The following is a 16,360-nucleotide window of genomic DNA, read 5'->3' on the forward strand; positions in this document are numbered from 1 at the left end:
TAGTTGTTTTCCCATTAAAACAATAGGCGAAAAACCATTCTTACATTTTAAGTGAACGACTGCTAAGGAAAAAAAAAAATATGCATCATGCTCTCTGTGGTTACAAAACTGGAAACTGCACACTTTTAAGGATAGTTAAGGACAGTCTGGCCTGAGAATGTGTTTTGGTTGATTCAGTTGATTAAACCGGAATTACACTGAGTGGTGAACGTTTTTGCGAGTGTCTGCGAAGGTATCGAATGCTGACTTCTTGTCAGTGTTCATCAGAGCTTGTTCAAGGTCATGACCGTTCACCAGACGTTACACAGATATTTGGCAATGCTTTTAATGTTTTGTTTTGTTTTTTCTTGTTGCAAGGAATGTTTCCTTGCATCTAGCGGTCATTAGGTCATTTGAGGTTGCAAACAATAGCCACAGTAGACCTTCTCCAAATGTGTGACACCAGTTTGTTTTTTGTTTTGCAAGAACATTTCAAAGAAAATTCCCTGACAGGGTTTAGGCGAGGGGGTTGAGGACCGAAATGCAACAAAGCAAGATGACTTGGCAGGTTTGGAATTTGTGGTGGATCTCTTCAGCATCGTTTTTTCCAGTATTTACGATGACAAATTCTTACCAAAAAAAAGGTGAACAATGAAAGAATAATAGACAACGCAAAAAGAAGGCAAAAATAATGTATAAACACTTAAAACCTGTACAATTTATGACACCAAAATACTGTTTACATTGACAACACCACTTACACCCCCCTTGCACATAATCAGCTGATATTCCCCCAAACTACATATTTCATACATCAACAATGTGTGTAGACACTGTTTTGCGATTTTCTTTGACTTTTTCATCTTTTTCTCCTCCTCATTATTATTTTTCTTCAAATTAAACATCCTTAATGCTTGCTGATGGAAGTTTTTATAAGTTTCAGCAGCAAATAACGTTAGTTTATAGATGTAAGGATTGGTGTAGACTATTTTTTCTGGCCAAACGGACATCTTCTGTAATGGAGACTATCTTGCAGTTTTTTAAAGTACTCTGCGCATGTGGATCACTGCCAATTTTGTAGGACGCAGATCACTGTGTTGCACTCACTGTTGTGCGACCGTTACCATTGTATGGCAAACAAGTACTCCACATTATACAATACACACACACACATTTATCACATTTAAAAAAAAAAAAAAAAATATATATATATATATATATATATATATATATATATATATATATATATATATATATATATATATATATATATATATATATATGTATATATATATATATAGCGAGCAAACTAGAATCTAAACAAAAACATTTCAAACAAGCAACATGACATTTCCTTGTGACGAAAAAAAAAATCGATAAACTTGTTGGTCGCCTAAGGCACAGGTGTCAAACTCCGGTCCTCGAAGTCCTGTATCCTGCATGTTTTCCAGTTTTTCCTCCCCAAGACACTTGATTCTATTGATGATCTCATCAGCAAGCTCTACAGGAGCTTGAAAATGATCCTAATCATTTGAATCAGGTGTGTTTGAGAGATAAGGATATCGGCGCTCGAGGATTGGTTTGACATCTATGCTAAGAGGACGTCTGGGGAATGTCTAGTGGTCTGGGGAATGTCTAGTGGTCCGGAATGCGGAGTGAACATTTGTGACCTTGAATGACTCATGACGAGAAATCAACATTTACTACCTTCGCAAACGTTTGCCTCTCCGTGGGGTAAGGGCTTTAACTTCCAGCAAATCTCAACATTGCGGCTATTTTTTTTCAGCTTTGACACAAGCCCCAAACATCGAAACATACACAAACCTTGACCAAAATATTGCATATTATTTTGGAAGTTTTCAAATTGGGTCCTGCTCATTTCTTTGCCTTACATTCATTCAAATTCATTTTGAACATACTGCTCAAAACAGACTGTAATAGCAGAGATGCATAATTTCAATAATATTCGTGTTCCATAAATGATGAGTTTTCCGGACAGTTAACCCCACCCACCTGAGTACAATGTAAATTGAGGCCCAGGTCATGCGTAAAGCAAATGTTGATTGTGGAAATGTGCAATTTTGCAAGGCTCAACACAAGTTTAGGCCAAGCAAGCCAAGCGGAAGCACATTTGCTGCCCGCTGCCTGCGCTAGCCGCAGTAAACACGGCACCAAATAAGCAAATGCTCAAGAATGTGATAAGTAGTGCCCTTGGGAGGGAAGCGGACCCAGATCTAGTTAAGAGTTTGCTTGTTTCTGCTGGAGTTCCCTGGGGCTGTGGCACTTAAGGAACAATGCTCAACTGTGCATGCCGTGATTTCTATAATGTACCGAGATGCACTCCGACTGGGCTTTGCGCTCCATCACGAAGCCCACCCATCCACGGCGCTAAACTCTGCATATTACACGCTTGGACTAGAAATTGGAGACCAACAGACCAAATTAAACATTTTATGTGTTCTGAAGTTGTGTGTGCATTTGTTTGTGTGTCCGCTTGTCAGCGTGGAAGCCAGTCCGCTTTGTCTCGACGAGACTTGCAGCGGGACGCAGTACAGTATTCTGCACCTGATGTCCCTTAGAGCCCATTCTTCATCATTTTCATCATTTATGCGCGAGATTGATTGCACAATTTGTCTGATCCAAATGAATGGGTTCACGCTGGACACACTAATAGGCTCGCTCTTCCCTTCTCTCGTTTTGCCCCCCACTCAGGCGGAAAAGGAGAAACTTCAGCAAGCAGGCGACAGAAATTTTGAACGAGTACTTCTACTCACACCTCAGCAACCCTTACCCGAGCGAGGAGGCGAAAGAGGAGCTGGCCAAGAAGTGCAGCATCACAGTTTCCCAGGTGGGTAGCGCACATCTAACAGTAGCTGCTGGCTAATCAGGGGGTTGTAGGGAGAAGCCTAGAGGGACCCTTACCATGGGTTAGACCACCAAGACACAGCATCCTCAGCTAACCTTGACATTGTGACTGCCTAATGATGCTTCAGTCAAGGCGGTCTGAGCAGGGCCACAGGGAGGCGAGGACCATCATCTTGGCCTCAATCAAAGCACTATGCTGTCCTTCCTTTACCACCCCGACGCCTTTTCCCCTGCCAACACCTCCCCCCAACTCCCCCTCCGCACTCATTCCCATCCTCCACATGCGCTCTTTCCTGCCCGTCACTCACTTAGGTCGTAAACCGGGAAGGAATCATCACTTTTGGGGGAAAAATAAGATTCTCAATGCTGTGCTCATAATGGCTATAAGATCATATTTGAAAGCCTCCCCAAATGCCGCCATCCTTTATAGTTTACAAAATGTGACTTAAGGGCTTCATAGCACAGCCTCCTTTTCGGCTGTAAACCTGAAGGCGATATGGCTCACACCTAACCCCCCTCGCCCCATCTAAATTTTTACCGTGCACACCCCCTTTATTTCCCGCTGACCAGTATGTACACGCTTAACGCAAGCATGTTCTTTTGTTCTATGCTCGTCCTCACGAGGCACAATATCAGAGAGACATTAATCTATAACATAACGATTCATCTGCAGTGTTTTGTTCTGTGTGGGGAGGGGAGTGTTAAGGGGTTTATTGAGTGTAGTCATGAAGAGTCAGATACTGTAAAAGCCCATTCTTTTTTGCCTTCAGGGGGTGGGAAGCACCATCACAGTATCTCAGGTATGTCATAACTTCTCCTGATCCACTGTTTTCATTTATTTGTTACCTCTTTTGTTTATGTATGTAATAGCCACTTCACTGCACAGACCCCCTCCCTCTCACACAACTAGATCATTGCTAATGTTATTCAAAGAATATGATGGAACATACTGAACATTATTAAAATAGTACAATTCACATCCCACCTTGAGTCAATTGCACAGTTCCATTGACTATATTGGTCAGCTCATGTTTTACAAGCACACTATTTTTTTCATCATATTTTGTGTGTACAAACTACAGTATGTGTCACATGCTATTTTGCATTTTCTATTGTTTGTTTGTTGTTGGGCATCAACAGGATGTCTGGTGTTCTGAATATCCACCTTTTGTTCAATGAACCCCCTGGCACAGTCACGCTACAACACTTAAAAAAATTGGCACCGCAGGAACTTAGCTTAGTTTTCCGAGCGCCTTGCTAAGCAGGCCACTGTACCGGTCCCCACGAGAACAAATCAGTCCTTGCAAGAATTAGAGTGCCTTTAAAAATTCACTTGAACTCATCCCAGGCCCCATTAGTGGCGCACTCCTCGACAAACAGAGGCCACAGCAGACATTGCTATTGACTTATTCTTAATGCTTTAGCTCATTTAAAGTGAACAGCAGAATGTGAGGCTCACCCTAATGCCTCGTGCACCCTAAGTGTGTTATCCTTCACAGCGCCACCACTTTACACACTCACAATCCAATCGCGGTGGCTATTTGGTGGGCTTAGTTAAGTAATTTGTCAAAATCCCGAATTCTTCTTGTGGGCTTTGTTGATTATTCAAACAGTTCATCAAGTAAAAACCATCCATCGTGAGCGGTATGCCAATATCAGTCGGAAGCTCTGCTCAATACATCACTGCTGATGAAACACGCCGCATTATTGTTAGCAAGGTTGACTTTGAATTGGTTCATATTTTACTCAGCTCAGCGCATGTATGTTTAGGAGCCCTGGCTTCCCCGGTGCCCTATTATAGCTTGAAAGTTGAAAATTAACTGTAATTTTCCTTTTTCCTGCTGAGCCTCACCCGGTGCACTGGATCAAACATTTGTACTTATTCCTTATTTATGGGTCCTGCCCGACTGGTTGCGTCACGCGAAAAAAAATGTTCCATTTGTATCGGACATTCAAGGTTGTCCAAACTGTAGTCCCAGACAGACCATGTATATCCATTGATCAGTGAGGATTATTGATTCAATTAGAATATAACGGCTTTCCGGCCTCTCAAACTGTGGAGCAACTCTATTGTGTTCTTGCAAACAGTCCACACGCTCATTACACGATCGCTGGCTTCAAGGCTGCTGATGTCAGGTATTCTAACACCCTGGCTGTGCCCTCGCTTAGCAGTCGGCTGGATGCGTGGCCTTCTCCGAAATGGAAGCGAATTAGTTGTATAGATTAGGTGGTGATCCACACCTCGCATTGCTCGATAGTAGGCTGACCCGGAGAACCACTAAAGCCGGTGTTCAGTGGGCGAAGAGAAGAAAAATGTGACATTTAAGGCTTTGCCTCTCTATGTGCCTCGAACGCTCATATACCGTAAATGGTGGCGGACCAATATTACTTGTTATCAGGAAGGACAGGCACAATGCAGAAATGGAATATACTTGAACTATAAACACTTTATGCGCTCCTCTGACTGGCAAACTGAAAGATTTGCTCCCATAGCCGCCATGGTTGTTTAAGAGTGGCAAAGATTAAAGGAGCTCAAGGTCACACTTCATGATTAAGACGTTCTCTACTTAAAACTATGCATTTAAAAAAATATATGCGCGAAGAGAATTATGTCTGTAAAATGTGTAATTTCCATTTTCTGAGCTGTTTTGGGGGGAAAAAAAGGGTGAAGATTACATCATTCCAAGCCACTATAAGCAGGTTAAGTAAAAAGGATGATAGCCAGGGCTTTCATTGCTTCCAATTAAACCTTGCTTGTTAGTTTAACCTCTAGGTAAAGCCATCAAACAATTGATGTCAAGGAAACCCTGCCGCCGACAGTGGGTCTCGCCTGAATGGTCATTAATTTTAATTGCTTAGATATTAAAGATTTAGAGCACAGAGACGTGCAGGATAGAAATGATCTGTTGTCCTGCAAATCCAGTCACTTTTTATGCCACAACATTGGCTGGCTGCTGGGGATATTAAAATTTAAGCACATGGGTGGAAATTAAATAAAGCGTCATTAGGGGCAGCTGCTCTTTGGCTGGTCCAGTGGTGGGCTGCAAGGCCAGTGAGCTTGCATAGATGGAGTGGGGTGGGGGGTGGGGGTGGGGGTGGGGGTGGGGGGGGGGAAGCAGCACAGCAATGAGACACTCTAATTTATAGAACCATTAAAAGCATGCATCATCTCATCATTATTCTGCTCTTATCACAGAGCCAGAATCTACTCAGAAGATTCATAGAACGTTTGAGGGTCTCACTAATGTTAGAAGTTTCACTTCAGTGAAATTTGCATTTCAAACTACTCTGCTTACTATCCATTTGATGTGATTTTGATTTTGTGGTCTCAGATTCAAAATGATTACTGATTTGAAATGATTCGATTCAATTAAAAACGAGTTCTGCTTCAATCTGTTGATGCACAAAGATTCATTATACTACTTCAGTCTTCAGACAGAATAAGAAAGAGAGACTGTCTTTTTAAGGAAAATGCCTTTTCCTCAAAAATAGCATGTGGACAACTGCCGCTCTTTAAAGCTAGCTATACATTGGATAGCTTTCATTGTATAAAATAAACTTAAAAAAAAAAAAGGGTAGAACGTGATACATAGTTATTTCACAGAAAATTGCAGTCCCAAAATATTATATGAAAAACTGTTGCCCAAATGAAAAATATCAATATTTCTCAGTACATTTATGACAAAAAACGGAGCCGCTAAATTGTATGGGCAAAGCGTGGAACCTGTTCCAGTTTGTTCAGCTCTCAGCATATCAGTCACAATTGTAACATTATTTAGTACAGTATGTTCATTCATTTACACGAATGTAAGTAATATGTGTTTGTAAATCAATTTGGAGTTTGCATTCATTGTTTTGGATTTTATCTCATTTTGTTTTATTTGTTTTGTGGACATGTTGAAGTTTTGTGTCGTGTTGATTAAAGACCATTTGCTTTCTGTTCTGTATGAATATTTGTTCCTGGTTAGCTCAATTAATTCACAAGCATGCGCGAGAAAGCGAGGATAGCTGTGGTGTCGTTGCTGATCTATGAAACGGATTCTACTTAGTTGGAAGTTGGCAGAAATATTTCACACTTTCAACCCGCGATAGGGAAATGCTTACACAATCAGCAGATCCAAGACAGTCAAACTCCATTCGTTAGCAGCCGAGTTGTTGTTTTTTTTTTTGTGCGCGCTGCTGAGCAGGCTTGACTCGCAGTGGTGATGTTATGGCACAACGCCCCTCCAACGTAGTACGAAAGCCGACAGGAAGATTATTGATTTCCTTCCACCTGTATCGATTTAGTGATGTTTTAAATCGATGTAAATCGTAGTAACTGAGAATCCCGATGTCTACGTGAGTCGATTATTTGGCACACCGCTACTGCTTTCAAGCTTGTCCTTTCGCCTAAACACGGGATCTCGTTTCTGTAGACTGCTCTAAACTCTAAATGATCCATTTTTTATTTAATAATTTCAACACTGACTCTCAACGTGGAATGGCAGAATTTAATGGCCACTGTTTACTAAATGTTCTTCTATATAGTAAATTCTGTTTCCGAAATACTCCCATACAGACAAGAGTTTTTCAAATGATTGCATAGCAAAGTGATCATATTTTCTGGCTGCTATGCAAGCTTTATTTGGAAAAAAGATTCTAGTAAAGGGCAGTCAAATGTGAATGTATATGCCCGTTACGAAAGATGCAGGAAAGGGGCCTGAATTTACCTGGACAAGGATGTCTTCTTGGTCTTCAAAAAGTAGTTCACTTTCATCCAAAGGTTCTTTCCTCCGTTACATTTTTGATGGGAAACAATTGTAGTATGTAACCTTTAAATTGCAAAATATATGCATTTGTTGTTTCCGTTGTCATTCATTCATTTTTATTTCCTCTTTTTTTTCTTTTTTATCGCATCACTCACTTGTCTGCGCATATCACTGAGGGGCGGGGGTATATCCTTAACAGCCAGCCACGCAATAACGGACATGTCGAAGCAGCAGGCGTCCCTCGTGTTTGGGTTTTGTCAGGAGACAGAGCTGCGAGTATGTCAGGCTCCCATCCATGTGAAGACACAAGTGGCTCCTTATTATGGCTTAATTAGCTTGTGTACCCAGTGGACATTGCTGGAGGGGCTGGGAATTGGGTACTTGATGGACCCAAACATGACATCTTGAAACAGTCACACTGCTCAGTGCACGCTGCTCTGGCTGCTTGACGTCTGACTCCTCTGCTCCTCCCCTCTGTGTTCTTTCACGCAGGTATCCAACTGGTTCGGCAACAAACGAATCCGCTACAAGAAAAATATTGGCAAGTTTCAGGAGGAGGCCAACCTTTACGCCGCCAAGACTGCTGTAAATGCGGCACACGCTGCAGCCGCTGCGGTGCAGAACAGCCAGGCCAACTCCCCCACTACACCTAACTCCGGTAGGCACTCCTGCATAATGAAAAAAAGAAAAATAAACCTGCTCCACACCTCAGGCCTTAACCTGCTGCCTCCCTCCCTCCCTCCCTTCCTCCCTCATGAACCATTCACGCAGGCGAGAGTGACAGGCTCAGCTCCCAGCTTGGGGATCACAGTGTCTCCCATCTATAAGACACTTGGTGCCAAGCAAACTCATGCATAAAGGGAGCGTTCCTGACTCGTGAACCGAAAATACATGTATTTTTGGAAAAGAACAACAAAAAAAAAAAAGATCTGAATATTGCCATGGGATTTGTTTTCTCTTGACTTTTCTGTCAAACCTCCTGTCGTTTGAAAATGTAATAGTATGTAGTCACGTGGAATGTGGCATATTATTTGGCTATATAAGTGTAAAAACAGGAGCGAGGAGGATTCGGATTATTTTAGCAATATGTTTATTTTACATATTACCAAAAGACCAGTGCGATGAGTAAAATGAATGTGATCGGTTTGGACTGGGATGAACTGCATCAGGATTTGGTAAGCTTATGAAGTGGTCCCTTTTTCTTGCACCCAGGATTCCAGATGAAAGATGAGGAGTTTCAGCTGGATTCTGCAGAGAGCAAAAACACTCTTTTAACCAACATGTTTACTGGTACTGGTCTTTTCATAAGCTTTCTATTGTTCTTGTCATTTACCATGTGATAACTTCCGCCAGTGTTAGATTAGGCGTAGATGATGTGGAGCAATTGGGAGCTTAAGCGACCAACCACATATAGAGCCCCTTGTGCCGTGTGATTCTCACTTCATTTGTGTCCATCATGTTGGTAAAACTATAAAAGCCTTCCTCAGTCCTCCTGCATATTGTCCCCTTCCGTTTGTTTATTTGCTTCTTTTGCTTTCCTCCTTCACTCTGGTAGTTGCTTGCTTTATGGGCATTTTCTCCAGTATATTTGTATGTGTCTCTTTGAGTTGGGTTCCATTTAATCAGACATATTTGTGTGTGCGTGCGTGCACGCGCGCGCGCTCGCGGTGCGTGCCTGTGCGCGATGCGTGCTTGCATTACTTGTGTGCGAATGTGCAGTCCTATTATAGCCCTTTCATGTTATTCAGCTACTTACATTTTCCCTCTCTAGGTTCTTCGGGTTCTTTTAACCTCCCAAACTCTGGGGACATGTACTTGAGCATGCAGAGTCTGAATGGGGATTCTTACCAAGGGGCACAAGTCGGAGCCAATGTACAGTCACAGGTAGGATTAACAATCAGGGACAGTTCCTCGCTGCCGTTGCAGAGAGCTGTCCTTGTCTTGCCTGTGTACTGAGCCTTCCTCAGTGCACTCTGAAGCACGTTAGAGTACGCACAGAAAGATATATCTCGTGAGAGAAGCCCACATTTGCTCTGTGAGGTTCTCTGATACCGCCAAGCGGCAAACAGAGTGTCTACTGATGAGATGTTTTTGGATGGAAGATTCGGCTGAATATTATCACAAAATATCTAAGATTCCAGACATCATGCCTAAGTGAACAATTGGTGAATGCATTTGGCTTTGACTTGACCTCTTGGGTTGGTATTGGGTTGTTTTGCTAATGTGTTCCCCTCTTTTGTTACTGTCCTATCCTCCTTTGTCTCATTGTGTTATTGCTTGTTGTAGCTGTCTACCATTCTGTAAGTGGTCACAGTTGTGCACTTACAACAGCAATCTATATCAATTTATCTTTGTAGATCTACGCGATACAATCTGTATGTATATAGATAAAGGTATAATGAATATCATGAATGATGAATAATTAAAGCAATTGTAGTGCTCCTGATTTTTTTTTTAACTTGTGCTTATTGTGAGGAGTCAAATGTATTTGTATAACAGTAATCATGCAAAATTTATGTGCAATTCAAATCAATTTATTTTTTGTATTAGAAAATGTTGTAGTGTCATTAGTAAATCCAGTCGGAATGTTTTCTGTCTTTTGAAGTGTGATGCCCTTTCACCCAAGTTAGTTTTTTTTTTTTTTGCCTCAGCATGTGTAAAGTGAGTGTTGTCCTGCTGAAACACACAGAGTTGAACAGCTTGTCTACCTTGTCTGTTTCTTCAGGTGGATACCCTGCGCCATGTTATCAGTCAGACGGCAGGATACAGTGATGCTCTTGGCCGAAACACGATGTACAGTCCACACAGTTTAAATGTGAGTACAGGGTCCCAAACCACTATATTCCATATTCTTCAAAGATGTACAACCAACTAAATCTTTTATTAACACAAAATTATCATCGATACTCAGCCAACAGACCATAAGAAGCGTTATGTTTCATGCTAATGAAATCCCCACGACAGCTCGTGCAGCAAAGTAATAAGAATGTTGACACAAGGAATAACGTCAGCTAACTTAGCATGAACCTAAGACCGACATTTTGCCTTGCTAGCTAGGACTTGATTTACCCCCCTCATTGCTCGCTGCTTTATCCCTGCTGCAGGCCAATAACTTTCTGATATCCATCTCGGAATTACACTTAAAGCCAATTCAAAATAATATTTTCAACAGGTTGTTGTTGGCTAAACTTACCAACTTCCCGCATTGATTCTCATCACCTGCCCCTGCCTCACGTACTTACGGAAGTAATATCAGCTACGCACGAATAAATTGCCATATTAATTAGCCATGTGTGCATTGTTTATGTGGAGTGAATACAGTAGCAATGAATTAATATAAGTATGTGCATGTGCGGTCTGAGGAAAATTTGTTCTTATTGGTGAAATTCTTACTGGGGCACTGGAAAAAATATCAATACTGTAGCATGTGCCCCAATCTGTCTGAAATCTGTCTGGCAACACAGCTGGTTGTAAAGGAAACCAGACAATTATTCAAAAGAAAATGTGAGATATCAAGTAATGTATGAAACGAATGGCATTGGTTGGCTTTTATTTTCAAGTTATTCCAGAAAGCAAGGTCGCACAGGAGATAAAGACAAAACTGGCGGACAAAGTTGTCAAAAACGCTCATGTTCAAGTGGTCATGTTTTGCTGAATAAAAAAGTAGATGGACGATGAGTGATAGTTTGATGTCAAAAAACGATGTGTCTGATGGACGCACGTGGATTTGTAAACACATGCTTCTCAGGTTCCCCGTGTGATTTTCTGACAACCAGTCCAAGGTATGGGCTTCCTCCTCTCGCCCAAAGTCTATTTGATAGGCTTGGATAGGTTCCAGCTTACCCGTAACCTAAGTGAATAAGTGTTAGCGAAAGGGATTCGTGGATCTGTCTATGTATTCACATTAGCAACATTGTGTTGGTTTGTGTGATTATCTTCTTGTGATTTGCCTAAAATCTATTTAACAATTGTCACAGAGGTTCTGTATTGTTGTTCAAAAATCAAATATGGCTCAGGTTGATATATGGCATTACATTGAAATCAGGCCAGTCCTTTTCAAAATACACAATACATATCTGAGTTGTAATATATATATATATATATATATATATATATATATATATATATATATATATATATATATATATATATATATATATATATATATATATATGTATATATATATATATTACAACTTATGTATGTATGTGTGTGTGTGCGTGTGTGTATAAAATAGGTGACAGTTTCTATGCAAGAAAATTCTATGGACTGTACCGGTAGCTTCCGGTGTCATTTTGTTTCTGCTGAAGCCTTATTACTCTAAGCTTTTCCGACACGTCAGCCCCCAGCTAGAGCAAGTGTTTTTCACTTTCTCACAAGGTTTCTCACTTCCATGTGTGCTGTAGACCTGTGCCTAGTGGCTCACTGGAGCTTTGCACAATCCTGACCAAAATAGCAACGGGCACGACTGAGTCATCCTCACATTTTCCATAAACAATAAATGAATTAAAATAAACAAGTAATACTGTTCAACAAGAGACAAACACACAAACATATTATCATATCCCTGAATGAGGTAGTGTTGCACTGCTTCTATGTTCATCCAAAAAGTGCTTTGTAGACATATTAGCATAGACTAACCTTTAGCGTTGTTGATGGTGACGTAGACGGATCCAGTAAAGGCTAGGTCATGCCTAGAGCGAGGCAAAGTCAGGCTGGCTAAGACTGGCTCTCTTGGCGAGGCCCTGCCTTGTCACTTCCACTCAGCTCTCCCCACCTCACCCAGGCCGAGCCCTCCCTCCTCCTGACTGGCAGGAAAATATGTAGCGACAAGCTGCCGGACGCTGCTGAACTCTGCTTAGACACTGATTTGAGGCATCTCTGCCATTGGTTGGGATGTAACACAAATTTGTCTCTTTGCTTGTTTCACAGCTATTTCAAAGGCTAGCCCAAAAGGTGATCATGGTTTTTCAGGAAGGAGGCATGTTAGGCAGTTCATTAGGTGTTAAAAAATGGATGTTTGCAGGCAGTAAAAGACATACGATGTTATGACACAAATATATATGGAAATCTCAATGTAAACAATGTGTGCCTACTCCAATAACTGTCTGGCAAAATCAAATGCAGTGCTGAATGTGCATTAAGAGACAGGACGTAGTTAATACAAGAGTGGATGTTATAATAAGTTGTAATGCAAACTTGACGTGTCGAAAAAAATCTTTGCAATAATGTTAACGTACATTTTACCGAGCTACTAAAATTTTATGATATAGTATATATACATGTCATGTCTACTGTATCAACCCTGTCCGGTGCCCATAATCATTTGGGAGAGACTCCATCCAGCAACTTCTGTAGACTCATTGTTTATTTATTGTATGTTTATTTTATGTAGTTTTAATTGTAGTTTCATTTTATTTTGTTCTTTTGCATGTTTATTTGTATTATGTGTATATTTACTATGGTTTATTAGCTGGAGCTGTCAAGAATTTAGTCAGAATAGTGAAAGCTATGGATTATTGTTAAAATTGCATTGTGAAACACCTTGGAATAGGGTAAACAGTTATGAAAGTTGACCTACTTTCCAGGTTTTTCTTTTTTAATAAACAAAATAATCCCAAAAATATATGCAAAAGCTTTGTTCAGAGAGTTGAAGAATCAACATTTTTGTTGGCTCTGAATGTTGATCAAAGGTGACTAATGATGCAGTAAAAAGCTCATTCCCGTCAGCGTGTGCTCACATGGTGAAAAGGGACAAGAATTAGGGAGGCCAAAATGATTGTTTCGTCCCATGGAGACCCCACTAAAGGTCTGAGTCCCGTGAAACTCTCTCATTACATATAGAGTTCTCTCTTACGATGAATCAGTTGAAACTCCACCAACACAAAACATTTGAAAGCTATGTACATTCAAAATGTAAAAACAAAACAAGGTGTTATTAAATTGCATTAATTTTACAATCATTGATATCTCTAACATTAGTAAATCTATATTATTTCTGAGCCCAGATTCTGATCGATAAGACCAGAGTACAAAGACATGCCATTTCACAGGTCTCTATCTACCTTCAATCTACAGCTAAGAACTGCGAAATTTGGTCCAAAATTTAGTGTGCCGTTCCCAGATTCCAAAAGTGGACATAGCACCCCAACGGTGAAAGGCCATAAGTGGAAATGGTTTGGGCTAGGATTCTCAAACTTTGGATCTTTTAGCGTGACATCATAAGGAACTAATAGCAGAAAAAAAAAATGCAAGCAACACGAAGAAGAGGTATGTATGACTGTTCGGTTGACAGTTCTCCCGGGATTTGTGTGAATTGACATGAAATGTACCTGTAGACTGCAATGGACAGGTCTTCTTCAATTTCATTTCCAATATACAACATATTCTATTTTTAAATGTCTTGTTTATTTTATATTCTGGTGCCACTAAATGTGTATCAAGTGACAACAAAAAACACAATGAGTGAAAACACATTTTTGGCAGTACAATGCCAAGTTATTTATGTATGATTTTGGATTTTACTAATACAACTTTTGGAGATGTCTCCATCAGCTCAAAAACCTTCATGAGCTGTTTTTTTTTGTTTTTTTTCCATGTATAACTGTCCATACAAAGGTATTGTATGTTCCTCTAGGCATTTAAAATGAAGAGGAAACTGATGAAGCATGGATGGTCTCTTAATTTTTTCCTTGCCTGTATATATTTGTATTTACTCCAACCTTCATATTTAATACCATCCTTGTGGACAGTAATACACATTTCTTCCCCTAAAACAAAAAGGCATCTGATGCCATAAAATGACTCATATGAGTTTGGAGTTTGAGAGATATGTTCAACGTTGTGATTAAGCCTGTTGTGTAATCATATTGCAGGAAATGTGATAGTCATCTCAAATTTCCCCTGTTTGTGTCTCAGACAAATGGAGGGTGGCAAGATGCAACAACCCCGTCTTCAGTCATTTCTGCCACAGAGGGACCTGGCAGCGTGCACTCGGATACGTCCAACTGATATACTCTTCATACATTTAAGCTACAAGCTGGGCAAGGACTTTTAATGGGCGGCACCACTGCAAAGGACCTCCAAAACATTTTCATGCCACATTTGGTTTTTGTGCATTTGTAATGACTACATTCCACATGTAAGGATGACATTTTTTTTTTTTTTTTATCATGAAGAGCCAACTTTTCATGACTCAGTGCTTTCTTTGTAAATCAGATGTTTGTTGAGGGGTAAGTGCACATACTGCATGTGCAAATATCAAACAGCCCGCTGACATTCATCAAGCTCATTTTATCTTCTGTATTGAAAATACAGGATGGCTATTTACATGACATTTAAAATGTCAAATGTACGTGATAACTTTTTTTTTTTCCTATTTTAAAAAGATGTTTTTCTTTGTGTCCTTATAACAAATGTGTTAAAGCAGCTCTTAATGTGACTGCAACAGTTCCACTGTTGACAGGTCAACAGCAGCTTTGTGGTTACTTCCAAGGTGTGATTTACATTACAGCTGTATACATGAGTACAAGCCAATGATTATTCAGTCCGGAGCGTAAAGAAATGTAATTGATTGCGTTACCACAACATGACATCATCCCATATTTTATCATGTTATGTTTGATATGTACATATGTAAACATTTTATACTGGAAGTCATCGAATGCTCCTCAACTGATCCAAACTCCCATGGTCCAGTGACGCAGACACCTGTACAAAACATAACTTAAGAGTATGTCAATTACCAACAATCAATACACAGCTTTATTGTCTCATTACAATTCATAGCAGCAAATCCCACCATTCCCGTAGCTTAGAGTGCTCACATACTACCTCTAAACATCATCACCATGTTTTTTTTTTTTGCCCTACTTTTTTTTTATTCTTCTACTTGTTTTGATAACATCTTTCAGCACTGTAAACTTCCTCGTTCTCAATGTAATGTAATGTATATTTTAATCTTTTAATAAAACTCTGTTGCTATATTGCAGCTTAAAAGGACAAAAAAGTCAATCTGATAACATTAATACCATAAAAAAATAACAGAGCGCGTGCATTGTTTGTTTGTGGCTTTTATGAAGAGGGTACGATAAAATTGCGATAAATTAACAGTAAAACTGTTGTAAATACTAAAAAAACATTTTGAATGTTGCTTATCTTATTACTAAACATACCCAAAAAACAATGAAAAAAAAACACTATTAAGACTGTAATGCATAGAAGTTTCAGTATTCAGAACTGTATATTTCCAGCTCTGTGCAACAGGGTTCAAACTTCTTTTCTCTTTTTTCTATTGTATGTGATTCTGAAACTGGAAAGTCATGACAAATGATTTGTGGCAGTGATTCAAATGTAATAAAAATGTTTAGTGTTGCTTTCTAACCGGACGACACCCTGGACTGAAGAGTCTTCCTTGTGGTAGTTGTGTAATTTAAAACATAAATAAAACATTTGCTTTGATGACAGTATTTTTTTTCTTTTGTGTGATGACTCATTTTAAATAAGACATAAACTCCCTGTTAAAAAACAAACAAACAAGAGTGATACAACCATTCAAAAAAGTCCAAACTGTGTATGGTACATCACTTTTCTTACTTCCAAAAAGACAGCCATGTATAGTATGGTGTTTAATTGTTTTTTTCTTTCATTTCTTATCTATTTTATTTTTAAAACAACCTCGTGGGATGTTTTTTTGTTTTGTTTTTGTTTTGTTTTTTTATTGGAGAGGAATGAAACCCATAATTTGATTTCGGAGAGGACTGTGTTAT

The 16,360-nt window shown here is 39.7% G+C and overlaps 1 protein-coding gene across 7 annotated transcripts in view; it reads left to right on the forward strand.

The window, feature by feature from the left end:
- The window catches only part of pbx3b (pre-B-cell leukemia homeobox 3b), a 65,473-nt gene extending 49,421 nt beyond the window's left edge, over nt 1-16,052 (forward strand). For 2 of the 7 annotated variants that reach the window (XM_088424054.1, XM_088424064.1), the window contains exons 5-11: nt 2,692-2,827; nt 3,615-3,644; nt 8,085-8,250; nt 8,805-8,882; nt 9,364-9,476; nt 10,318-10,407; nt 14,511-16,052. In XM_088424054.1, coding sequence (XP_088280180.1) covers nt 2,692-2,827; nt 3,615-3,644; nt 8,085-8,250; nt 8,805-8,882; nt 9,364-9,476; nt 10,318-10,407; nt 14,511-14,603 — 706 coding nt within the window. In that variant the 3' untranslated portion in view covers nt 14,604-16,052. The remainder of the gene's footprint in view (nt 1-2,691; nt 2,828-3,614; nt 3,645-8,084; nt 8,251-8,804; nt 8,883-9,363; nt 9,477-10,317; nt 10,408-14,510) is intronic. The other 5 variants (XM_088424089.1, XM_088424098.1, XM_088424071.1 and 2 more) reach the window with 3 other exon arrangements.
- Nucleotides 16,053-16,360: the final 308 nt, after the last annotated feature.

The sequence above is a fragment of the Hippichthys cyanospilos genome, chromosome 1 (genome assembly GCF_059441005.1).
Source record: "Hippichthys cyanospilos isolate Australia breed blue-spotted pipefish chromosome 1, RoL_Hcya_1.0, whole genome shotgun sequence".
NCBI classification, from domain to species: domain Eukaryota; kingdom Metazoa; phylum Chordata; class Actinopteri; order Syngnathiformes; family Syngnathidae; genus Hippichthys; species Hippichthys cyanospilos.